General features: G+C 27.3%; 1 protein-coding gene across 1 annotated transcript in view; it reads right to left on the bottom strand.

The window, feature by feature from the left end:
• Positions 1-6,034: 6,034 nt before the first annotated feature.
• The window catches only part of LOC103314988 (uncharacterized), a 29,872-nt gene continuing 8,395 nt past the window's right edge, over positions 6,035-27,511 (bottom strand). Inside the window, exons 9-21 of the mRNA XM_064354723.1 lie at positions 25,687-25,870; positions 25,490-25,632; positions 25,320-25,428; positions 25,241-25,268; positions 15,555-15,733; positions 15,156-15,319; positions 14,962-15,107; positions 14,827-14,903; positions 14,583-14,773; positions 10,052-10,381; positions 9,661-9,990; positions 6,337-6,663; positions 6,035-6,275 (exon numbers count right to left, since the gene is read on the bottom strand). Coding sequence (XP_064210793.1) covers positions 6,126-6,275; positions 6,337-6,663; positions 9,661-9,990; positions 10,052-10,381; positions 14,583-14,773; positions 14,827-14,903; positions 14,962-15,107; positions 15,156-15,319; positions 15,555-15,733; positions 25,241-25,268; positions 25,320-25,428; positions 25,490-25,632; positions 25,687-25,870 — 2,358 coding nt within the window. The 3' untranslated portion in view covers positions 6,035-6,125. The remainder of the gene's footprint in view (positions 6,276-6,336; positions 6,664-9,660; positions 9,991-10,051; positions 10,382-14,582; positions 14,774-14,826; positions 14,904-14,961; positions 15,108-15,155; positions 15,320-15,554; positions 15,734-25,240; positions 25,269-25,319; positions 25,429-25,489; positions 25,633-25,686; positions 25,871-27,511) is intronic.

Raw genomic sequence — 27,511 nt, 5'->3', positions numbered from 1 at the left:
AACCGAATAAAATTGTAATATCATCTAAAGAAATTGAATTAATAGAGAAAACTAATTTTCTGGGAATATGCATTGACCATAACTTAAGCTGGATTAATCATATAGATAATTTATTAAAATAATTAAACTCAGTACATTTTACAATACGTGTTTTAAAAAAATACATTAACATTGAACAACTAAGAGTAATATACTTCGCAAATTTTCAATCATTACTAAGCTACGGTATAATATTTTGGGGGCAAAGTGGTCAGATGTCAAAAGTATTTGATGCTCAAAAACAAGTCATGAGAACTATGTTTAACTTAAAATATAATGAAACTTGTAGGAACATCGTTAAAAGCAATAACTTTTTGACAGTAACTGGTTTATACATGTATAGATTACTTTTATTTTTCTTTAAACAGAATCCACTATTTAATGTCACTAACGACCATAAGTACAACACTCGCAAAGTAGACTTAGAGTATCCAAGACACAAACTTACGCTGACGAAAAAAAATTCTCATTATGCAGGAATAAAACTATACAATAGTTTACCTGTACACACCTTGCAATTTAAATTTATTTAAAAAGAAAATATTTGATTACATTTTGGATCTCGAACCATATACTTTAAATGAATTTTATAATAGACAGGTTTTTTGACTTATATCATAAAATTATTTTTATGTTATTGATATTTCTGTGTATAATACTGACGTTTTTCGTATCAATTTTGTTACTACATCTGTATAAATTGATAGAAATAAATTATTATTATTATAATTAATGAATCAATATTCGCCTATGGAATGTGTCGTTGGACTTTTTGTGAAATGTTATTTATGAAATTTAAAGCTCAAAGAATCGTCAATAATTTGAAGACACAGGAAGCGTTCCTGAACTAAATCAAGTGAGGACAAAACACGTCACTGGAAACGAAGCAATAGTTGGGCTGTAATTCAAGCTTTTGAAGAGAATCCAATCAGCAGTGTATGAAACATTTCCAAAGTCCTGAATGTTCAAGTGTCTAGAATTTTTCAGTTGCTGTTCAGTCTTTTAGTTTTTTTTGAAAGAATTAAAGCATTTAGTACCAAAAGTAAGTCAAACATATTGTTTTTTAACTTTGTATGGGTGAGAGATAATTGTGAAATGTCTCTTGCATGACGGTTACGTTTCGGGGAGTAGGAGTGACCAAAATTCAATAGTAGTGCTCATTTGTCTCATAGAGATCTACGCTTTTTAACAGTTTGTTTCTCATTTTTCTAGCGAAACAAACGTCTTCCACGAACGCGTTTTTTCTGACAGCATTTTTCACTGACGATAAATTTTTTAATATAAGTCTTAAAAGGCTTATCATTTTAAAAAGGCATGTAAAAATTAGGTTTTTAAAACTTGAGGTTTTGCATTAATTGGATTTTAATCTGTATCTTCTAAAATATCTGCATTTTAAATTTCATTGACAAATTTCTGAGATATCAGGCTCGAAAGTCTTAGCTGAGACACCCTGTATAAGGATTTTATAATTTAGTCGGCAACAATCGACTCCGCAGAACATTGTACATGCTTGCAACATGTTTCCAAACAGTGTAATATTTTTATTAAGGTTCTAATCGAAAGTTTAGTGTGACAACACATCATCCAATAAAAGGCTGTTACCGCAGAACCTTGAGTAAACCTCTTAACAAGCTGTAGGGCACAATTCAAGCCGAACGACCCTACTATCTAAATGTGTGTTCAGAACTTAACATAATGCAAACAGATTAAGTTCCAAGGAACCGTCAATAGCATGAACTCTTCTAAAATTGAAATTTCCAACAGTGGAGATTTGATTCGCTTATGTTATAGCACCGAAGTGAATAAAGCTGGAAATTATTTCCGTCTCAAGAGAGTTTTTTTATCGAAGGGTTATCGACAGATAAATGTGCCTCGTGAAAACATTTTTCCCAATTTACTGACGACTGCAACAATTTTATGGAGTAATTAACCAAGGGAGACGGATTTTTATAGTTTGCAGAAAATCCCTAAAGTGATGGTAATTTTATCTCCTGAATTATGCATCGCCTTGTGATATTTTCGCATATTCGACACGCAGCTCAACGATAAAGAACGATTTGTCGAATTCGAAAAAACTGTAATATCATAAATAAAACATCCATTAATTTTATGTAAAGACACACTGAATGTAAAATAAAATAATAAAAATTTCGCGGAAAAAACTCCAATCGAATCGAACGTGTTTAAACTTTGCACAATGTGGAAAAGTTGTGTCGCTGTGCGAAAGCCGCAAAATGTATTGTGATATATGGCAGCTACGTGTCGGAATATAAATCTTCGGCATTTCCTTTGAAAGTTGGCCACGTTCTAAAAAAAATCAATCGAGTTAAATGAACTTCCTCTTAATTAACTTTCAAAGTTTTCCTTGCAAACTTTTTTGCCAATAAAACCTGTTCACAAATTCGGAATGTTTAATGTTTCACTTGAAACTTTTATGTGTATTTATTGCTGAACAGTGTTGAAATATTGGAAGAAAAACCGTCCACCTACGACTTTCTGCTTCCGGCGTGTTAATGAACATAAATAATTACTGTATTTGCATATTGATGAATTTTGATGAGGCTGAAGAATATTTTAAGAGCTGAAGCGGTATTATAACACTTTGAATATGTTATTTATATTAATCTTAAAGGGAAAATCTGAGAAAATTATAAGAAAAGAACGGATCTTTCACAAGTAGCAAAGCACTGACGACGGATATTTAAAGGTTAGGATGGAGAACGTCATACAAATAAAACGTTCCCGTTTTTAATAGTTCCGTAAATGACGCCAGAGAGCGCATTTGTGTCATTATGGTCATGTTTTCAGAGCAATTTAAAAAAAATGGATGTACTTTTATAACGGTTAATGCAGACAGATAGAGCATTAAATTCTCAATAGTAAGACATAAACAAATACAAAAATTTGATCGTTGACTTGATTTTAAGACATTTCAAATTTTCACCGATTTGCACACTGCCCTATATTTTCCAAAACTCTGCAAATACGGTTACAGATGCAAGAAAAATGTTAGAAAAAAAGTTGTAGAGAATTAAATTTGCTGCAAAAAAGTCCGCAAGATCATATTTCTATCTTCTCCAAAGTTGTTCAAAGACGCTCGTTTTAAAATACGCTTCCCATAGCAACGTGTTTTAAATTAAAATGTTCCAACAAAAAAAAATTTGAAAACGCTTAAAGTTCTGGGATGTCGAGGTGTGTAACTAGCATACGCTCGTTGCATAACGACAGCCCTAGAACTTCAAGCTTAACTATATATTTGATTCATATTTCACTTATTTACAGCACTGGAAATATTACTTCTACCGACTCCAAAGCTGACAAAAGAAGAGAAATATAAAGGGAAAAATAAATATTTATAAATATCTTACGATACCTTTAAATCAATAACTAATTTTGAGATTTTTTTATTCCAAGCAAATCTTTAGATTTATATAGCACAAAACATTTTTGCTTCATAGTTTCGCCAAAATTAATAAATTAATAAAAGTAAAAATATTTAAATAATAATTAGTCAAAATTTTTTAAAACCTTTTATCTACTCTTGAGGTTCAAGTGCTATTTTATCTATTTAGGAGACTTGATAAATAAATAGTTTAACATCTGGTGACAGAAGAAATAAATAAATCTTAGTAATTAATTAATTAACTAAAAACTCAATTAATTTTAATTGTAATGAATTGTAGAAAAACTTTGAAATAATTTACAGGCACTAAATTATAAGTGTAATTATTAGTTTTAGAAACATACAAGGTGAGTTTACTAAAAGTACCTTTTCATAATACCTCGACAACTAATAATCGCTAAGAAATCAGCGTTTACTGTTAAATTTTTTGACTTATTCAACGTCTGTGATTTTTTCAGATTTTTCCTACAATTTGTTGTAATTAAAATTAATGAATTAATTAATTTCTATTAACTAGCTGCAAAACATTGGGACATTTAAGAGCAAGCGATGCCTAAATAAAGATGTTTTGTGAAAGATATCCGTAAAAAATTGATTAATTACTTAAATAATCAGACAAATTGTGGATTTAAAACAACTTCCACAAACAAAAACACAAGAAATATGAAAAAAGTTAATCAAAAGACTTGACAGAGTTGAAAGTACACATAAACTATACAATCATTTGGACGAAGTGGCACAGTGTATGTTAAATCCGTAATTAACTAATGAAAAAAGATTAGGGTGAAAGTATACCTTCCATATTCGGAGAACTCACTCTACATAATAGTCGGAATTAAAGTGGATAAGAAATAATTATGAAAGAAAGATACTAAAATAACGAAAAGCCAAATGATTGAAAAATAAAAATAAAAAAATCTTGTAACGGTTATTTAATAAGTAAAGCTATAGCAAAATAGAAAACGAAGGAAATGAGGAGTTCTAACAGAGAAGGACGAAAAAAAGAAGAAGTAACAAAAGTTGCAGAATGTTACAAAAATTATTAAAAATCCAGAAAAATTAAAGTAAAGTAAAGAATACAGAAACTGAAGGATCTAGGTAAGAAGCATGAAATGTACAACATAGTAAACATGTTGTTCATCTTGTTTCTGTCAAGACTTTTAAGAATTCAGGCTGTAAATTATATCGAAGATAAGAAATCTAAATTTATTGAGTGACAGAAAGCATAAATAATAGAAAGGGAAAACCAAGAAAAGAAATAAAAATGAGTAAAACTAAATAAGTGCAAAAACAAAAAAAGAATTAAAAAACTAACAGACAAGTCAAACAATGATAGGTCGACAAAAAATTACATTATAAAGCATATTGCTTAAATTATTTCTCTTAAGTTGTTTCCAGTACTTCAGGCCTAAGTATTGAAAAGAGCATAAATAACTAAGACATACGAAAAGTCACTAAAAATGATAAATTGTTTTTAATTATATTGATATGCTTATTTTTAATTAATTAAAGGAGGGGTAAAAAAATTCTGAAAAATTACACATATAATAATAAATTTTAAATATTTAATAGTGGTCTATTACATTTTGAGATATTAGGAAAGATACATTTAACAGACTCACACTGTTCAGTGACAAAATAAGATAATGTAAAAAATAGACTTTGGGAAAGAATATTGCGGTTTTTGTAAATTAAAAAATAACCATTGAAAAGGAATTGAATTCGGAAAGTACACATTAAAGAATTTGTTTGATGTGTTTTTGTTGATATACAGTAAGATCAGGATTATGCTCACTTACATTAATGTAATTCTCTCGGTATACAAAAAACAACTCTGTTGTTTGTAGGTCTGTATTTTAAATAACATTTTTATAAACATAAATCAAATAGATATGGCAAAAATGAGAAAATATGATTTTTGTTTTTGTATAATTTTGTAGAAAAATTTTATCTGAACAAAAAAAAGACATTCGTATACTACTCAATTAGTTCGGATTATTACAATCTAACTGTACCAATTTTTGTTTGTTGCAATAATGTTTAAAATTTGTTTTGTCATAATCACTACCACAAATTGATATTTTCAGTGAAATCTTTAACTACGAGTATTTTGAATTATTAAGCGCTTTCATTATTTCACGAGAGATTAAACAATATGAATGTATAAATTTATTTTTTTTGCCACGACAAAAATTGATAACGTACCTAAAATATTTGGCTAATTTATTTGGAGTCAAGGAATCTATAAAGTGTTTTACAGATTTAGAGATATGAAAGAATATTTTGTTGATTATTCTTAAATCTTCTTTATTTAACTACATATTTTCTATTGTGTCGATTATTCTTGTACATACGTATATGAAAAATGTTTCGAAAAAATCGATTGATGTCGAGAAAGCTGCAAATGTTTTAGTTTTTTTATTATTTTGTCAATTTTTGTAAAACTTTGTGACAAAATGGTTGTTGTAAATAACTATTAAATATATGTAAAATATTTCGCAAATTCAATTGGTATCGAAGATATCACAAATTTTTTAATTTTGTGAAAGTTTATTCTTTTATCTTTGAATCTTGGAGAAAAAAAATACAGAATATTATTACAAAATATTTATTTGCATATTTTATGTTATAAATAAATATAAAAGTACAAACACAATAAATTAATATAAATAAATACGACACTTCAAACAAACAATTCTTTTTTATCGTGAGAAATTTTGACCGGTTTTTTGAACAACATTTTCTCTAACACAATAATCGGAGATTCAAAGATGAGTGTCCACACTATTGCTATTGCAAGCGAGAAGGTCAAGTCGCCCCAAAATTTATGAAACTGTGAAAAAGAATTATTTATTATTATTTTTCTTAAAACAAAAAAATTACGAATAACTCACCGCGTAATAATCGCTGAAATGAAGTGGTGATCTCGTGGTAAAATTTGTCATAAAAATGAAAGAATAGTGCACCAAGTAAATACTGTACGATAATCTTGATAGAATTTGGAAAATTGGCAGTGAAAGGAATTTGTTAATGGGATTACTTAAGCCCATCACACATCCAAAAATAACCCAACAGACGGCAAATGACCAAGTTGGTCGCATCAAAGCAATGTAGAATGAATTGGCCAACCTGTCGTATTCTGTAAATTGGAGAGTATGTCCTGCATATAGACAAACCGCCATTAACACAAGTGAGAACACCCATGCCAGAAGTACCAACATCTGCAATTAAAAAAATTAAATAAACAGTTTTTTTTTATTATTCTACTATGTTTGTAATTTTGAGTCATAAAAATCGCTTTACTATTAAATATTAGCGAAATTGGCCTTGAATTGTCTCTCATACCAAGAAATAATTGAGGATTTTTTGTTGGAAGATATTTATTAAGACAAAATCATAAAAGTAAAATTGTTAGATTAATGCTAATGTTAAGTATTTTAGGTTGTATCGCTAGGTTGCATTTAAATTTGAATTAATTACTTATTTATTTTAGACGATTTAGTCAAAAATGGTGCTAGTTTTATCTTTTCAAAAATCAAGAAATAAAATTATTTTAGCTTATTTTGCTTGATTCTGCTTGTTTATAAACAATAAATATATTGTACAAAAATTTTTTCAAAACAAATTTTGATCAATAACTCACTTTTTTGCGAGATTTTGCTAGAGAAGACCTAAAAAGCACCAAGTTAAGTCTGGCACTACATTATTTTTACTTTTTTAAGTGTTTTCTAGCTTGAAATCGAAGTATTTTGCAAAATAGTTGAAAAATTGTCTTTTTTGAGAACGCAAGCAAATTTTTTGGGTTGATAAAGATTGGTCGAATGATGGTTTTATATTTTATTTTATTATGAAAAATAGAGTGAAAAATCTGAAAATTTAAACGAATAAACCACTTTTTTTTTCAAATGTTGTAATACGATTTACCGTCCATAAAACAATACTATCTCTCAAAATTTTGTAAAAGACAAACTAAAATCTTATCAAGTTTAACCAAAAATTGAGTAAATTTTTAATCAGAGATGCATTTATTGTAGAAGAACACTTTACAGCAACAAGTTTTGGTTTAAAGTAATATTATTTCTAAAGTTAATAAATTTTTAGCAAGTTTTAGAGCTCAAATCTTAGTTTTTTCGCGGGAATTCGCTACAAGAAACTTAAAAATATTTGCTTTAAATCTTAAAGTATTTTTGTTTTGGCTTTTCTTCAGTTAGAAAGACAATTATTTTTCAAAATTTTGATAAAACAGTTGAAAATTTTTTTCTTATGACTTTTAAGTCTGGAATGATTGATTTTTCAAGAACTTGTTAAATCATACCAAAAAAATTGCTTTAATTTTGTTCAGATTTTTGACCGAAATTTTATTAAAATAAACCGAAACACCACATCATTTGGTCGAAAATCACATCTTTAAGTTAAAATTTTATATTTAGAGTCGAAACTAAGTAAAAAATCTGCAAATTAAATAAAAATTACATGCTTTGTTTTTTTGTGTGTTTTTATGTTTTTCAGCCAGAAAACGCCTAAAATTACAAAAATGGAATGAATCGGATGTTAGGCGTTTAATTCATTTTGTGTTTTGGGCAAAATTTTGTCAAGAACAAGCTGAAAAATGACAAAATTTGTTCAAAAAGGACTTTTTCCAACTTTTTTTAACTCTTAAAGCACGTTTTTTTTCCTATCTAAATCCACTGAAGTCAAAACTTGGAAAGAATAATAAATTTTTGTGTTTCATTATAGCATTAGTCTTTATTGCAGATATGTAATTAATTCACAAAAATTGTTAAGGATAAACCAAAAAACGCCGAAGATTTTAATTAATTATCTATTTTGTTTAATTATTGATAAATTTTAAGCACGTTTTAGAACTCTAATCTCAGTTTTTTACGAGAAAAAATCTAACAAAAAAGAACTTTAATTTTGTTTTTTTAGTTAGAAAAACAATTATTTTTCAAAATTTTGAAAAACATTCTAAATTATATGAAAATTGATGTTTTTTTAGCTCTCTTTGTGTCTAATTAAGGTGAAATTAATGATAATGTTGTCTTATGGTTTTTCAGTGGGACTGATCCATTTTTCAAAAACTTGTTAAAACACACCAAAAAAACACAAAGTAAATGAAAATTGATTTTAGTTCCTCTAGATTAACTTATTTTTAAGCGAAATTTTGCCAAAATAAACCGAAACACTTTTGGTCGAAAATCACATTTTTAAATTAAAATTGTATATTTAGAACTGAAACTAATCGAAAAATCTGAAAATTAAATAAAAATTACATGTTTTTGTCTTTTTTTGTGTGTTTTCCATCTTTTTCCCATCTTTTGGAAATTGATGTTTTTTAGCTCTCTTTGTGTATAATTAAGGTGAAAATTATATTTTTTTAAACAATTTACTTAAAATTAGATGAGAAATTACTTCTTCATGTTATCTTATGGTTTTTCAGTGGGCCTGATTCATTTTTCAAAAATATTGTCAAAACACACCAAACAAATGTACAAAATAAATGAAAACTGATTTGAGTTTCTTTAGATTTACCTTACTTTTAAGCGAAATTTTGCCAAAATAATCCGAAACACCACAAAATGTGGTCGAAAATCACATTTTTAAGTTAAAATTTTATATTTCGTGCTGAAACTAATCAAAAAATCTGCAAATTAAATACAATTACATACATTTGTGATTTTTTTTAGTTTTTAGTGTATTCCATGTTTTTCAGCCAGAAAACGCCTAAAATTACAAAAATGTAATGAATCCGAGGTTAGCCGTTTAATTGATTTTGTGTTTTAGGGCGAACTTTTATTACAACAACTGAAAAATAACAAAATTTGTTTAAAAAATGAGTTATTCCTACGTTTTTCAAGCCCTAAATTATTTTTTTGAGTTTTTGTCTAAACCCACTCGATCAAAACTCAAAAACATTTATTATTCTTTAAGTTTTATTATAGCATTAGTTAATAATTAGTAATATTTAATTCACAAAAATTGTCAAGAATAAGCCAAAAAAGTGCCGAAGAATTTATTAAGTATAAATTTTAATCATTCATTAGAAGTGGTGGAAATTATTACCAAATTTTTACTGTCTTTCTTGCTTTAATGGCAGCTGTTAAATTAGTTTCAATTCTACGATTAATAACGTTACTCACTCGCTTTGCTTGTTCGTGTTTTAAAATACTATTTCGACTATCAATCACAATTATCAAACGCGTACGTGTTTTAATTACCTTATGAATTTTGATTTTCTTTCCTGTTGTTTTTAATTTCGAAATGGCATAACCCAGCATCAGTCCCATTAAATATGGGGTCATTCTGGTATGAGTTGGCATGTAGTAATATTTCATGTAGTCGCTCAAATTTCCACTGATATTTCCAGTCATTTGACCATTAAGTTCAAAAAACCATCCGATCAGAAAACTGCTCAGAATTGAAAGAAGGGAGAGAACTGATGTCGTAATAAAACCCCAAATTGGCCATTGGCGCATCAAAATTAGGAGTAGAGGTGATACTAGAAATAGTTGCATGTCGACTGAAAGGTACCAACTTTGAGGAATGCACTAAAATATCGAATTATTAAATTTTTAAATTGAAAGTTTGGTTAGTATTTTTTTTACTTACGATTCCATTCGGATTGTTATAATTTTGGATGTAGAGCAAAGTGGACCACCAATATTCTTTGCAAGCTTTTGATAAATATAGATCGGTGTTTTCCCAAAGTGGTCCGGACCCAAAATAATTAAAAAGGGCCGCATGTGCTAATAACATTGCTGCCAGAGATGGGGTAAGTCTTAGAAAACGGTGAAGGTAGTAGAGTGTAACGTTAAATTTTGTGCCTTTGTTCAATGTTGCTTCAAAAGTGTACATTGTTAAAAATCCTCCAATTACTAGAAATGTGTCGACTGAAACTGTTGCTCCTGTGATGTATTGGCTGTAAGTTGAGTCGAGCCACTGAAAAAGAAATGTTTTAATAAAAAAAAATTTTTTGGTGTTTTTTATTTGTTTGTTTTCCTAAACAATTTGTCAAGTGTACTAAAATCTTACAAAAATATACAAGGTGTTGTTTAATTAATTAATTAAAAAATTATCAATATTATTATTTCGAGTTATTTTAGTTATTTTTGAGCCAAAAATTTACAAAACTTGTAACTAGTTTCAAAAAATAATTAATACAAATTTACGTAATTTTCGCACTAGCAAATTTTTTATTTTTATAAAGAATTTGTTGCCAAATTATTTGTGTTATAATCAGTGCAAATCCTTATATTTCATAAGGTTTAACTATGCTAAGAATGTACGAAGAAGAGCTGTTAAAGCAACAGTGTGAGCGAAAAATTTGAAAGAAAATGTTTTCCTCACAATTAGACGCTGTTTCTAAATTGAGTCATTAGCTTACAGGTTTGTTTGTACCTCATTTTAATTATTTGTAACCGAGTCTTAACAGGTTAAAAAGTTCGATTAATTTATTTTTCTATTAAAAAAATTGAACGTCCAAATCGCATGAAGAAAATATGGTAACTTTCTAAGAACTTTAGCAACAATATACATAAATTTGAAAAAAATTTAGTGTCCTTTAAAAATAAAATAAAAAACCTCATTTTTTGGACATTTTGTTTGATAATTATTTTATGGTTCTTGTATGTCACTTATTACTTGGACGTTATTTTTTTCTATAAAAACATTAAAATCACTGCACTCTTTACTCCGTTATATGATTAGTTACAAATATTTAAATCGAAATAAAAACTCTCCTGTGAGGTAATAAGTTAACTTAGGAACAACATACAATTGTAAAAAAATGTTTTTATTTATTGTTTTCTTTTAAATTGAGTTTCAAATTAGTAAATTTGCACGGCTGTGTGGGCGGTGTGACTAGTATAGTTTAACCTTAATTTTAATTATGAGGAAAGGTAAAAAATATAAATAATTAAAAACCAAAGTAGTTTTGAAGTTTAAATAAAAAATAAGAAATCGTTTTTCTTTAGAATACAAAACTATAAAAATCATAAAATTTGGTTTTATAAATTTATTACTTTAATATTTATTATAAGAAATTGAAGAAAATTTTGAAAAAAATTACATACTTGTAAATACAGATTTCTGTGCGACTATTTGTTTTTATATGTTAAGTAGAATGAAAAAATACTTTTAGGAGACTCACTTTGTATGTCCCAAAAAACATAAACATTTAAATGTTCTTTTTTGTTACACAAACATATTTAACCATAAACAATTTTGAGGTGTTCTGTTGCGAAAGTTGCAAATAAATATTTATATTTAATATTTTTTCTTGTTCGTATTAGGTACGCTTATAACTTTCAACATCTTTAATATTTATGGCGGGTTTTGCATGTAGCTACTATTTTTAGTACTTAAAGTAATTTTGTACTTATAAACTCTAGACAATTATAACTATGTTTAAAGAATCTATTTAATGAATTTTTTAGATGCAGAAAAAATTCGAGTAGGATGTTCTTTTGATTTTTTTTACTTGTTAGTGCATTTTTATTTCCTTGTTTATATTTTTCTTTATTTTTATAGTATTTCGAGTTTTTCTATTTGTTTAAGTAAAAAATATACTAAGAAAGCAAATTTAAATTTGGAACAAACTTAAATTTGACAAAAAAAATGTTCACAATTTTTCAAATTGTTTTAAAATAGTTGTGTTACTCGTATGCATGTATAAGTACAAATTTTTCGATTATTTTATATTGTGGATTGTAGTCAAAGTGATTTTTAAAGATGGCAGACGCAGTAGAATTTTCAATTATTGCCCGATTTCATAAAAAATTAAAAAAAAATAATAAATAGTTATACAATGTGCTCAAAAATGGTTGTTCATCAAGGTGACTATGGAATTCAAATTTAATTTGCCGTTTCGTCCAAATGACTAACGTAGTTTGTGGGTCAAATCTTTGAAATAACTTTTCACTCACTTTTTCGGCAAAGTGTCGGCTTGTCTTGATTTGTGTTTTTTATATTTACGTGATTTTTGTTGTTGTGTATTATTTCGTTATTAGATTCGAAGCCTTTTTGCATTATTTTGACGGATCTGTTACTTTGACGGCATTCACAATTTAAATTAAGCGGCACATTACGTTTAAATTTCATAGGTGACTTGATGAACAACCATTTTTGAACACATTGTATAATCTTGTCATGTGGTATCATGACATATAATCATAAGAGAATGCCATTATTGTTATGTTAAAAAGCAGCAAATTTAAGATAATATTGCCAACATGTTTTTTTAATATAGCTAGGTAACATGCAACGTATCTGTTAAGAAATTAAAATCATTCATTTCTAGAAAGAGTTTACTTATAATAAAATTATTTTTAATGTCAATATTTCTTATTTTGAGATGAAGCAATTAGGTTTTACTGACGTTTTCTATTTTCTATTTTCTATTTTCTATAGATTTTATATTTATTTTATGAGTGTTACACTTCATAAAATAAAATTAAAAGTAGTTTTAAATAACTTAAAAGTCTGTTTTACACACTTCTTTTTTCAAAAACTAATAATCACACAGAATTTAGCGCTTGTTTTTAAATAGTTAATATCTTTCTTTATTTATGTGAATTTTTTCAGAAACTTTCTTCAATTTGTTATGATTAGCATTTAACTATTGTCATGTCGCAGCAAAAAAATTAATCAAATTTAATAAAAAAAAATTTTTACAGTGTGTTAGTACAAGAAACTTACTTTGGATCTAGTAAATTAAAAAAAATGTTTGTTTTGTTTCGAACATAACAAATTGTTTGTTTTAAATTTGTCGAACAATCATAAATTTTTTGGAATGATTTATATTATTTTAATCTTTTTAGATATACCAGCTTAACGTAGTTTTTTATTTGTTAACATTACACCATTAGGTGAAAATTAATAAAAGACATAGATGTTTTATTAGTTTTTTTAGTTATTCGAGATTTAACAATTCTTTTCTTTTTTTTAATTTTTTTTGGAAACGTTCTGTATATTTGAATATAATTTCAAGCATTGTAAAGGGTGATTATTGGCAAACATGAATAATATCTAATACTTTGTAAACCAAATTTTATTTGTTTAAGATTTGAAAGTTACGAATGAAAAGAAGCCAAAATCACTAAACTTGAATTTTCGAAATTTGGATAAATTCTTTTTAAGAGGTCAAATTTAAATTTGTAATTGATTTAAATTTATGTGAAAAACATTGATGACAATTGTGTTATTTATTTATTTTTTCGATTATTTTGTTCTGCACTACGAAATGCATTTTTTCAGGCCTTGATCTTGGAATAATTCATCAATATTTTAATGATCGGAAATAAATTATCTTTCGCAAAATTGAGTGTTTTATTTTCTTGTCAAGTTATAATTTTGTAAGTGTATTATTAATTTTTCTAGCCTCGGGTTCTTACCATTCTATTTAATTTACCTTAAGAAATATTTTGAAAGCTCTTTTTTTGAACTTATAAATAAAGAAATTATTTCCAAAAAAGGTTTCTTAGTACGTAATACGTTCAGACAAATTAAATGACGTCGAGAAAGCAGGATAATTTTGGTTAGTAATTGATTATTTAATTTACTTAGTAACTCGTAAAACATCGACCTAAAAAAATGGCTTTCCGGAATTAAGAATATTACAGGAAAATACTTGTTTGAATTCTTTTACCGTTAAAAATTTTTTACCCTTTACATAGCAATATCTAATGGAGTTATTGTTTTTTCAGACAAAATTCTGTGGATTAGATTCAAATACTTGATTGAATTCTTTTACCGTTAAAAAATTTTTACTTTTTACACAGCAATATCTAATGGAGTTATTGTTTTTTTAGACAAAATTCTGTGGATTAGATTCTGTATTAATGCAATTTATTAAATGTTAAATGCGTTAAGGAGTGGAAAGGCGCCGAAAAAACTTATAAATTTTGAGTAGTTTAGAAGTTTTATCGGTTCAATTTTTAATCAATATCTATAAGTTACAAAAAGGTGATTTGATTTTATTTGACGGAAAATGAAAAGTTCCGTTTAACGATATTAAAGCAGCTATGACCAATAATTTTGGAGTTATATTGGCGAATTTCCATTCCGGAATCGTCAAACTTTACTCGTTATTTTTTCGCTTGTGCAAGTTTTAGCAATTTTGTGTCCAAGTTGAATTACTTACATTATAAACATCCAAATAATTATCCAAAGGAACAAAAACATAGGCCATGTAAACATGCCCTAACACCACCCATAACATACTTAATGCCTTAATACCATTCAGACATGGAAGTTCCTGAGCATTGCCTAAACGAAACAATTTTTTCCCATTTGTATAAAACGAAAATGCTGTTGCAATCGGATGGACTACATCTATAAAGTACAAGTGTTTTATTTGTATATAGATTACAGAGGAAAATACTCACTTTTCTTCTTATATTGTACAAACACATCGTAAGTGGTAGACGTTATAGTGATTAACCCAATTATCGCAAAGATAACACTGAAATATAAACACAGTTTAAGATTTTTTTCTCAAAAATTATAATATTTTTACTAACATTGCTGCTATTGCTAAGGCGTCTAAAGCAGGACCTGAATCCTTAGTCAAACACAAATCGTCGTCAAAAGTTAGAAACTTGTCAAAAATTTCATTTAAATCCTGGGCATTGCAAGATCTTAACACACAAAACAGTGCTTCCACGTTCTGGAAAATGAAATTAAAATTTGGATTTGTTGCAGTTTGTTTACTTACAATTTTTTCGCTAATATTATTGTTGGAAGGAAAATCAAGTGTAACATAAGTCTTACAAAATTTCGTTTCAATATCTGTTATACTCAAACATTCGTCGTAATTTCCCATTGGTCTAAAATTACCCATAGCTACGCCAGACGGTATTCTAGAGCTAGAATCGATCACTGGGAAAAATAATTAAATTAGTTATGTATTATAAAAGAGGATAAAATTTTATTTTATCTACGAGAGCGGTTGAGAAGATAATGGTGAGTTTTATCGTCGTGTACAACACAAAATTTTATTTCTTTATTTAAATACAGAACCAATGATGGACGATAAAATTTTATTTTAGCATGAAAAAAATTGTAGATAAAATATCATTTTATCGTTTACGATGGAATAAAACTAATTACTTACAAAGTAGAAGGAGATGGGGTGTATTTACAAGACGAGAAACATCTTGTTGGCATTTTGATGATAATTTTAGGTTTGTGTCTGGGGTAATTGTTTTGAAAATGTCTTCATAAGGCACTTGACTGTTACTATTTTTTATTAGTAACAGAATTGTTATTACAATCAGTTCAATATACTTCATTTTTCACTCACTCTTATTCCAAATAAACAGTTGGAATAAGTGGGTGATTTATATTTATATTGTTGATAAAAATTTATCAAATGTTACATGGAATGAACTCTCAGGAGATTCCAGGTTAGCACCTAAGTATTTGATCTTGTTTGTACTTTTATCTTGTTCCTTTTTTCGAAAAATGCTCTTAAAATCAAATTTGTGTAATTTACTATGACGATGAACTATATCATTTTATCAGTAGATAAGTTCTTGTAAAAAACTAGATTATTTAAAAAAATGATACAAATATTGTTTTAGTGGAAGCAAGGTTTAAGATTTTTTAATTACTTTAAAAGGATAGTAAAACCTACAAAAACATTTTTTTTTAAAGTCTTTAAAAACGCAAAAACAGCATTATTCAGTCTTATTTGTATTATTTTTAGCAAAATCTGTTAAATAAAAGATTATTTTTTTTTAGTTTTTATTTAATTCACTGTTTTTTTGGTTCGTTTGAACAAAATTTTACAAAATGACTGAAACGTAAGTTCAAGAACAAATTTAAAGATTTAAAAATGATAAAAACGCTAAAATTTTTGAATTCACTTTTGAATTGTTGGCTAAATTTAAAATAATTTGAGTAAACCAGGTAGAGTTTTATTAATTAAATTGTTTGGTTTTTAAGATTTTTGGTTCAAATATTATAATTAAATCAAGCAAAATAAGTTTAATTACCATTTTTTCTTAATTTCTGTACCAAATTTTTCCGATACAAAGTTATTGTTTTTATGAAAAAGGTAAAAATTGTACTAATTGTGACTTTATTCGGCATATTCTAAACGAGCAAAATAATAATTATATTTCTATAGCTAACAAATTTTATCACACAAAAAGAGCAAAAAAACTTATTGTCTTACCAAATTTTGGAATTTTTTGCCACAGTTTAGCAAAATGTTTTAAATATTTGGTCTAAAAACATCTAAAAGTTAAATATTAAGCGTAATTTTTTGATTAAAATTAAAATGTTAGAATTTCTTGCCACTGTTTAGCAAAATTTTCTGAAATAAACTCAGTATTTGGTTTAAAAACGCCTAAAGGCTAAATATTAAGCATAATTTGCAAATTTTTTTATTTATGTTAAGCTAATTTAGCTATAAAGTTTAATAAAAAATTGTTTTCATTAATGTATTTTAAATTTTCATCTCACTTTGAGCAAAATTGTTCGAAAAAAACAACAGATTGTGACTCAAAAATTTGTTAAAAAAATTCTATAAAATAACAATTTACTAATGTTTAGGCATATTTTTAATTAAATTTTGTGAACTAACCTTGCAAAAGTGCTAAAACGCATAAACAAAATTGTCATTTTTTAAGTAAGTACTTTACTCAATTTTGCTAATTACTGTATTGATTAGATTTTTGCAAATAATTGAATGTTTGATTGAAAAAGACGGAATGTAAATGTAATTTTTCAATTTATTTCGAGTTTATTGGCAAATATGTGTCATTTTTAAACAATTAAAACGTACTGTATTTAAAATGATAACACTTTTTTTTTTAGGTTTTTATTGATGTCCAACGAAATCTCATCAGCAAACAAAATCACTGGATTAAAACTAAAAAAAATTTATATTTTCTATTTTTCAGTCTATTTTAAATGAAGTGTTTTAACAAACAGCATTTATTTAATTAAGATTTAAAAACAGTTCTTGATTTTCCAAAATGTTTTTCATTACAAATACATAAAAAAACACTTAATGTTATTACTCGATTCAGTCTAAGATGCAAAAATATAGCAAATTCAACAATTTTTTTTGTACTTATTTTATAAGTTAATGTCTGACTGAAAAATCTGGAAGGCAATTGAAAAGTCTAAAAAATTATTTTCGAGTTTAGTGTTTTTCGATTTATTAGTGTTTTTTTGAACAATTATTTGTTAGCTGTACTGCAATTAATTTGAATAAATGTAGAAATACAAGTTTATTAACCTACTTATGTTTTATTTTTGCCACAGTTAATTTTAAATTATTAATAAAAGTGAAATAATTCACAAAAATAGGTATGCCTAGTTCAATTTGATTTTTTAATTTTTTTCTTCATATCTCTAATGGAAATTAATTATTGTTTTTTCTCTTACAAAGATACTAAATCACGCAATAAAACAAACCAAAACTTAATTTAATGATTTTTTGGCTCTGTATAGGTAATTTTGCACAAAAAAAACATAACTTTTTTTAACCGATTTTATGAAAATAAAATCGAAAAAAACGTGCCAACTAAATTTAGTTGACATTTTTTAGCCAGGTTTACAAGGATTTATTAAACTGGAGTATATGAAGAAATGCAAGTTACTTATCTCCGATAAAGTTAATTTTAAAGCAATAGAAATCAAATCAAGTCAAACAAATATTTTTTGCATCGTATGCGTCAAAATTTTGAAATAACTATTAATTACAGATAATAATGTATTGTATTGTATGTATTCAGTATCATTGTAAAATTCCACTTAGGATATTTGTAACCAGTTTTAAAAACTGATTTTTATTAATCGAATAATCTAGACTGATAATAACGATTGCACTTTTTATTATAGTATATATTGTGTTTGAAAACTAATTTATTTACGTGTTTTGTCGTGAATTTCAGTTTAATTTAAATTCCATACTGTGTTTAGCTAAACAAGTTCGTTCGTTTCATAGAGATTTCAGATAGCAGATTCATCTTCGATTCAATTCCCAAGTCGCTTCAATTGCATAATTAAGCCATCGATTCCCCAATAATAGGGAGTGAAACACAATTCACAAGGCATTCTAATACGAAAACACCTTAAAAGCCACACAATCAATCTCGCTCTTACAATAGGTGCACCCTCTTATCTTCACTGGAAAGATGCGATAACTCGATGAGAAAACCGGATCTCATTACTCACCACTCCGAAAAATCGACAGAAAAATGACTCAATGCAAACAAATTACAAATATTATTTATGTCAACCGTCCCTTGCCGAAATATTAAAAAAAATGGGTTTTTTACAAAAGATGTACATACAACCCCTTAACTCACCTGAAATTATTTTCAAGTATACAGAGTGTTTCCGAAATTAACTACAATATAAACTTATGCTTTTTTTTATGGAACAGTCTATATTTTTTGCATTTTTGGATGTAACTTTCTACATGGATGTTTTTAAGCTAAATTGTTATTCCTTGGGGAAGTTGAGGGAGTTGACCATCTCAAAGTTAGGTTAAATTTATTCAAAATGAATAAATGGATAACTTAAAGTCGAAGCCTAACCAAAGTGGAAATAAAAAGAAGGAATTGGACTAGTTTCGGTATTTATTTATACCATCATCAGCAGTCAAAACATTCTAAAAACACAGGATAAAACTACGAAAGGATTTACATTTACGTGTTTTTTAAGAACAAAACAATAAAAATGTTACAAATTATTAAACTTTTTTCAAAAAGAAAGAAGGTTAAATCTTGCCGAGTTGAAAAGTGAAAAAAAAATTATTACACAGTACATTGCAACCAACTTGGATTTTGGTCGTCAGGTAAATGTGATATACACCGATTTTACTAAAGCCTTTGATTTAGTTAGTCATGATATCCTGCTTCATAAGTTAACTTTCTTCGGCTTTTCTTCTTCTTCCCTTCTCCTCCTTCAATCGTACCTATCAAATAGAGTTTCCTATGTTTCCTTTAATGGTTTTTCTTCTTTCAATTACTGTGTGAAATCTGGAGTCCCTCAAGAATCAAATTTGGGGCCACTTTTATTTATTCTGTTTATTAATGATTTGTTACTGTCTTTATCCTGTCCTGTTCTTGCGTATGCGGATGATTTAAAAATATTTAATTCTATCACAAATCAAAATGATGCTGACTTGTTACAACTGAACTTAAGTAAAATTGCAGACTGGTGTAACAAATATAAATTACATTTGAATATTAGTAAATGTTGCACAGTTTCTTTCTCTCGATGTCGTTCTCCTTTTCCATCTTCATATTCTATTAACAATTTTACCCTTGAAAAAAAGGATGCCATTAAAGATCTCGGTATAACTTTTGACTCAGCTATGACATTCATTATCCATATACATGTCTAATATGGTTTCCAATTTATATCTCTCACTCTATGCTTCTAGACTCAATCCACCTCAGATTTTAGAAATTTTTGTCGTTTAAACTGGATGGAACTTATCCAGAAGTGGGCACCAGCCAGGATGAGCTGCTTGCAAGACATAACATAGTTGCACTTAACATTAGAAGATAGCACATTTGTCTCAATTTTTTAGATAAATTACTCAGCAATAGAATCGACTGCTCTAACTTATTGGCTCAGATTCCGTTCAATGTCCCACGCATATGTTCAAGATATGAAATTATGTTCCGGCTCCCAACACCTAAAACTAACATTTTGAGTCGTTCACCACTCTTCATAATATGCAGTCTGGCCAATTATAAATGGGATTAAATTGGATTAAATCTATTATTTGTATTATTACATTTTAAATTTATATTAATTTTCGTTATTTTTAGTGTAAGAATACCTACATTTATAATTTCTTATTATTTCTTATTTTTTGTAACAATATTTATTTTTGTCCTGTAACTGATAACCTCGTTGGACAATAAAAATTATTATTATTATTATTATTATTACTACAATCACAAAAAGTTGAATAAATAAAAAAAATTAAATGGAACACTTGATTATTTTATTTTTGCATATAAACTTAACATAACATAACAGTTAAATGTTCTTTGCTAATTACTTATAAGGTATTTAACTTTAAACAGTAGGTACAAATTTTTTTAACTATTGTACTTGAAAAGAGAAAATTTCAGTTAATAATAATATTAATGTTACCTGTAGGCTTTTTTGCTTTACAGTTGTGAAAGTTTTGCGTTTCTAGGATTCTGTGTTTTTGTGTAATATATTTTTAAAAAAAAATTGTTTTTGCCAAAAAATTCAAATTATATAAAAAAATAAGTAGAATTGACTAATACAGTTTAAATCAATATCATCAGTATTAAAAGATGCGTCCATAAATGCTTCGGCAATAAAATCTACTTGAGTGTTCTATTTGAAAAAACAAATTTAGTGTTTTTTTAATAACTATTGAGACACTCTTTATCTAAACCCCTATATTTTGAAAATATTTAGCTGAAACGCGGCTATAATGTAGAAAAAAGAAAAAGTTACAATCTCTAACAATAAACAATTTATGGAGCTTTTTTGGATTAGGACAACCTGTATTTAAAAATTTTTTGGAAGTTTAATTTTATTTGTCCTGTAAAATTTTGTCAAAAATCAAGTAAATAAGTTCAAAAATAAAGTAATTTTTTACGTTTTTTTTGCTACACAGTAGTTAAGCTGTGCCGATTCAGATTCACTTTGTCTGCGTATGTGCGATTTTAGGAATTATTTTTTTATGCAAATTGTGGGTATCCCCCGATGTTTATGCTATTTTTAGATTATGATGTCATGGCTTGTCTTTGTATGCGCATGTGTTACCTTGGGGAATCCCAATTATGTAAATCTCCCTAAAATATCATGACGTCATAGTTATTTTTGGGTCTAAAGTAACACATGCGCATACAAAGACAAGCTATGACATCATGATCCAAAAATAGCTTTCACATCAGGGGAATCCCACGTTTTGCACTGGAGAATCCCTGAAATGGCGCATGTGCAGACGAAGAGAATCTGAATCGGCACAGCTCAACACCACATCGAAAAGTCATTAACTTGGGTTCAACTTTTGGGTATGTGTTGATTCGTTTACATATTTTTCATTTACAATGTCAATTATTTTTGAAAATTTTGTTAAAAAATCACCAAATAGAGTAAAAATCGTGCTGTACTTGCTTTAACGGAAAATGCGCTTTTAATATTGATTTATAGATTTTTTACTTCGTAGTCTTTTTCAAAGAGCTGATAAAAAAATTATAACGCAAAAACTAAAAAAAAATTATATGTTCACATTTTAATAGTGCTTTAATGATTAACCATTTAATGATTGCATCAAATTCTAACGAAACAGCTAACTCCTTCTTGCAGTTGTGACAGAGTGAAATTTTAAAAAAGTGTAGCTGTATTTTTAGTTAGTGTTATTGATTGTTAAAATTTACTTTCTTAATTGTTATTAGTATAATAATCAAATTATACAGGGTGTTTCAAAATTGGCAAACTCCAAGTTCAAAGCATTGTAGAGAATTACTTCGGTAGTCCAAACATACAAAAAAACGTAGAGTTTCGGAGCTTCCCCAAACTGCGTTTGCTTCAAAGTTTAAAAATTTCAGCGTTTATTTATATTTACAGTGATGATGAGTGTGGAGAATAATAATGTAAAACAATCTCTCAAAAAAACAGCTTTATTTTGGAGTAAAAAATTTGGAGTATTTTTTTTAAATTGCTGGTTTATTTTTTTAAAAATCACAAAAATGAAAGATTATTTGACTACAAAATGAAGCAAATTTTTTGAAAAATTGTTTCACATTATTATTTTCCACAACTATCTACATTATAAATAACAATGAACACTGAAAGTTTTAGCCTGCATTTGAAGAAAACGTAATTCAGACCTTATATATTTTTGTTGAAATGCCCCGAATTTTCATTTTGTGTCTAGAGTTGGCCTTACAGTGATTTTCTACAACGCTCTAAACTCGGAATTCGCCATTTTGAAACATCCTGTATTTCCATTATTAGAAGAAATTTTACTGGGTTTTGTAAAATAATCAAAATAATTGTTACGAACTTATTTAATTACAATACTTATTTACTACGTAATAAGTACTTGTGTGGAGACACGGAGTTAATTATTATCATCAAAGGCTAAAGATAGCGATCATTATATTAGCACATAATGAACGACACAATTAATCAAACCATTTTAGTTTTTAATTTATGTAGATTTTTTTTGCCTGTTATTAATATTTAAACTACGCGTATTCGTGATTTAAAACGGCTTTACAATGAGAAACATTGCTTTATTTAATGTATGGTTAGGATTATTTAGCCTAGTATTCATCTGATTCGTTCTCATTGTAATTGTACAAAATGGTTTAATTACATATTTATCTGAATATAAATTATTTATTAAGCTCATGAAGAGCTCATGTACAATTTTAATCGGTCCGTTTTTGTTTTTCTTCTCAGACTTTCCTCGTAGTTACTTTAGCTGTAAACTTATAGATAATTCGACTCATGATAGAGTTGTGTAGTTTCAATTGACCGGAGAGTTCTTTCTGTTTTAGATGCTCCTCAAATTTTTAAAAGCATTTCCAACTTGTTTTATTCTCTGATTGTTCCTTCCATATTTTGCGATTCAACTTTAAATCGGTTTCTTATTATTTATCCGAACTGGTTGAAATTTTGCATACATACGTAATATTTATGACATTACAATAATACAAGGTTATTTACGGAAGAACCCAAACCGACCTTAATTAATACTTAAATAATAAAAAAATTAAAAAAATGTTTTTTTTAGAAAAAAGCGTTTATTTAAAAGTTGCACTAAATAGTAAAAATTGATGTTTTTCTATCAGAGGAAAATATTTTTGCTTACGAATTAGGATTTTAAAATTAATAACGGCTTTGGGAACTGCGCTCAATTTAAGAAAGTAATTCTGTAATGCCGTATTGTTATGACTTATGACCGTTCCTCTGATGAAAAAACATTATTTTTTACTTTTTAGTGCAACTTTTAAATAAAAACTTTTTTCTAAAAAAAAAACTTTTTTTATTTTTTTAATTGGTGATTTTTAGTCTTTACTTATTCTAAACTTCTTTCTCGCTGGGATTTAGTTTCGCCCTATTATTGTAACATCATTATTTTGCTGATTTATGCAAACTTGTTTAGTGGTAGGTGACAGAAAACAGCTGTTAGCATTGAAAACAAATCCTACATTTTGATCTGTGTCTATACTCCATCGTCCAAGATAAATAAATTTAAAAAATAGCGACATTTGTTTATAACGAAGCGTAATGAAAATGATTAGGTATTAATCTATTTCCCAATGACCAACATACCGTTAATGTTGGTATAAGTTACGGTATGTACACATCGAAAACCCATTTGTGAACATAACCTAAATCTTCAAAACCCCATTAACCCCTTTGGGGGGTATTTAACCACATGGGATTGCATTGTCACACAGATTAAGTAAATATGCAAAATTTCAATTTATTGGGACAACGGGAACCCTTTCAAATTAATTTGGCTCCAAAAATATGAAACAGACAGACAAACAACAAAGCAAGTTAAATAAAAGCTTTAAAAAATGTAAAAAATATATTTAAAAAATATACTAAAATAAAAATTACTGTCTTTTATTTAGCTAGATGCAACACTTAGTATTTTCCTAGATCAATGACCTAAAAATTTTTAGTTCGGCAGGATATCAAAAAGATTAAGCAAAATTCGCCGTTTCATATGATTCCAGTTATCCAATTTTTAAAAATGATAACAGAAATACGATTGGTAGGTGACAAAATGATGATTCATTGTTCTAGTTTTATTAAATGTTTTTGACTATGACATATTTTAACAATTTTTAAATAATTTGCCACATTTTTGTTTGTTTGTATGCGTTAAAAAACATTAACCTGTGTCTAATAAAATAATAAATGTACACTATTTTTTTTATTTGATTTGTCACTGAATTTTTGAGACGGTTTGAATTTAATCAAAAATTTGTATGTTGTTTTCATTGAAGCTTTATTATTATTATTATTTTTTAATTAAAAAAGCCAAAATATGCGAAACCAGAAAACTATTTATTAATTTGTCTTGCGTCCACGTATGCGTCATTGTTTAATATTGAGGTGATCGGTGAACTATGTTCGATGATATAATCTATTCGCGTTCCAAATTTACGGTAATGTGAATCATAGTTTGAATAAAGTGGAACAAGTACTAGAGATTTACGATGTTCTAGAAATCGATCATAAATTTATATCATGTACTTGATACCTAAATAATTGACTCTATGATAAAGTTCGTTTTGAAATTAAAATTGTCATACAAGAGATTATTAATTACAACAATTTTTTTACAATTAGAACAAAATGTTGTAAATCGAGTTAAAAACAAAATTTTTAATTCAGGTAAAACTAGCGACTAGCAATTAATTAATTGAATGAGATATAGTGTAATTAACCCCAAGCTATGTAACTTCGAATACAATATTATTGCTTGTATGCCGATAAATTTAATCTAGAGTTAAAAGCAATTGTTACTAGAGTTGTAATAACAGTGTTTACGGAAATAAATTGCTTCCATTATAAAATTGCATGCAGATTTTTATCTACAGGGTTAGTCTGATGCTAAATGCATTTTTACATACATCTAGAAAAAAATAATTAATTGAGAAAAAATTGTAAAAAAAAAGAAAAAAATCACAAGTATTGAGAAAAATATCAAGTATTTAATAAATAAAAATATTTAATACTTTTACTAGACTAACTCTGTATATCCTTCAATTGTGTTTGTAAATGGTGGGATCATGAAATAACAAATACATTTACTTAAAAGTAACTTTATTTTTATGTGACCCTGAAATAACACTATTACAGATAATATTAAATGGAACAGATGAAGACTTACATTTTTCAGTCAGTAATTTTTCAATTACGATCATTGGAGATTCAAACGTTAAATAAAGAGCAACAGCTAATCCAACACTGCACATAAAATCGCCCCAAAAATTAAAAAACTGTAACGGAAAACATTACCACTATTTATGTGTTTGTTGTATTATAAAATCGATACTTAACTGTATAGAATTGCTCCAACATAATTTCAGTCTTGTAACTTGCAGCTCTGAGAATGATAAACGCATAGTGAACCAAATAGAGGGAATAAGAAATTTTCGACAAAAACTGGAATATGGAAGCTGACAAGAAGTTATTAACAGGTCCTGGAAACTGCAAAGTAACTATCATTTACATAGAAATGGCCGTAATTATCTTGCCTCCGTATCCTGAGACACATAAAAAAATTATGCCACTAATGGCCAAAGCCCAAGCTGGGCGATTGAAGGCGATGTAGAGAGAATGAGACCATCTATTGTAAGGAGCAACCATTGTGTCATGGCCTGCATAAACACACGCCAGACCACTGGCGAGACACAACGACCAAAGCAGCAAAATCATTACCTGCAGAAAAAAGTCTTTGCAATTAATTCAATAATTTTAGTAAAAAAACTATTAAGTGAAAACACTCACTTATTATCGACGCTCGTGCTTTAAACATTATTTTAAAAATTGTGTTTATTAACAATTTCCTTTATTAATTGTTATATACTATACAAGACGATAAAAAAACATATAAACAAGTTGAACTAAAATATTGTTCTAAACTTTCTGTTGTAAAATTAACTCGTTTTTCCGTTAGGATTTTAAATACAAAAATGCTTGATTTTATTACTAAAGGTATTTTTATTGAATGAGTTTATTTGCTAGGTGGAGATAAATTCTAACGGATAAACGAATTAATTTTACAGAAAGTTTAGAACAATATGTGTAATAACACAAAATTATTTTTTTATTCAATTGACAATTTTTATTTTCAGAATGTTGTGTATAATTTGCCACTAATTTTTCCACAATGTCTAGAGTACATCTACATCTTATTTACCAATTTATTGCTTCAATTAGTGACAGCTCTACTGTGTCTTATGAAACATGACATTCTGAATAAAAAACCAATACACTAAGAGATTATGAAAAGCTAAAAAAATAAAACTGGTATACAAAAAAATAAAAAAACAGTAAGAATAAATCCAAGTGATCGGAAGAGTGATAAATTAAAAAAAATATAAAACTGCAAAGTAAGGAAATTAAGAAATTAGAAAACTGAAATCATAAGATAGTGAAACAAAAAAACTAAAAAATGCAGGAGTGGAATATAAAATATGCGAAATAAAGAAATACCGACGCAAACTTAAAAACTGTGACTATGAGATTGAAAAACTGGAAGCCTGTGAACATAAAAAAGATAAAGAACAATTTTTGTTTTTGCTTCTCACTCATTATTAAATTGTCTAAATAAAAACATAACTCACAAATTTTAAAATGCCCAAGTCAATAACTAAAATAATAATAAAAAAACTATAAAACTGCGAAGTAAGAACATTAGAAAATTGAAAAACTGAAACTATAAGACAGTAAAACAACAAAAAACTGAAAAATTTAGGAAATGAATATGAAATATGGGAAATAAAGAATCCAAAATGCTGAAATACTGAAAACAAACTGTGATAGAAACACCAAGAAACTATGAGTTTGAAAAACTGGAAGCTAGTAAACATAAAAAATATAAAGAACATTTTTTTGTTTTTGCTTTTCAACGACTATTAAATTGTCTAAATAAAAACATAACTTACAAATTTTTAAATGCCCAAGTTAATAATTAAAATTCTGTAGATTTAAGTGACTGAAAGAGTGATAAATTAAAAAAAACTATAGAACTGCGAAGTTAGAATATTAAGAAATTAGAAAACTGAAGTTATAAGATAGTGAAACAATAAATGTAGGAAATGAATATGGAATATGGAAAATAAAGAAACCAAAATGCTAAAAACCTGAGGACAAACTTGAAAACTGTGATAGAAACATCAAGAAACTATAAGATTGAAAAAATTAAAGCCTTTAAACAGAAAAAATGTAAAAAACAATTTTTTGTTTTTGCTTATCAGTGATTATTAAATTGTCTAAATAAAAGCATAACTTACAAATTTTAAAATGCCCAAGTTAACAACTAAAACTATTAGATCTAAGTGATTGAAAGAGTGATAA

The sequence above is a fragment of the Tribolium castaneum genome, chromosome 2 (assembly GCF_031307605.1).
Source record: "Tribolium castaneum strain GA2 chromosome 2, icTriCast1.1, whole genome shotgun sequence".
NCBI lineage: Eukaryota > Metazoa > Arthropoda > Insecta > Coleoptera > Tenebrionidae > Tribolium > Tribolium castaneum.
The sequence above is the reverse complement of the archived record's forward strand: the minus strand, read 5'-3'. Positions and strand labels throughout refer to the sequence as shown.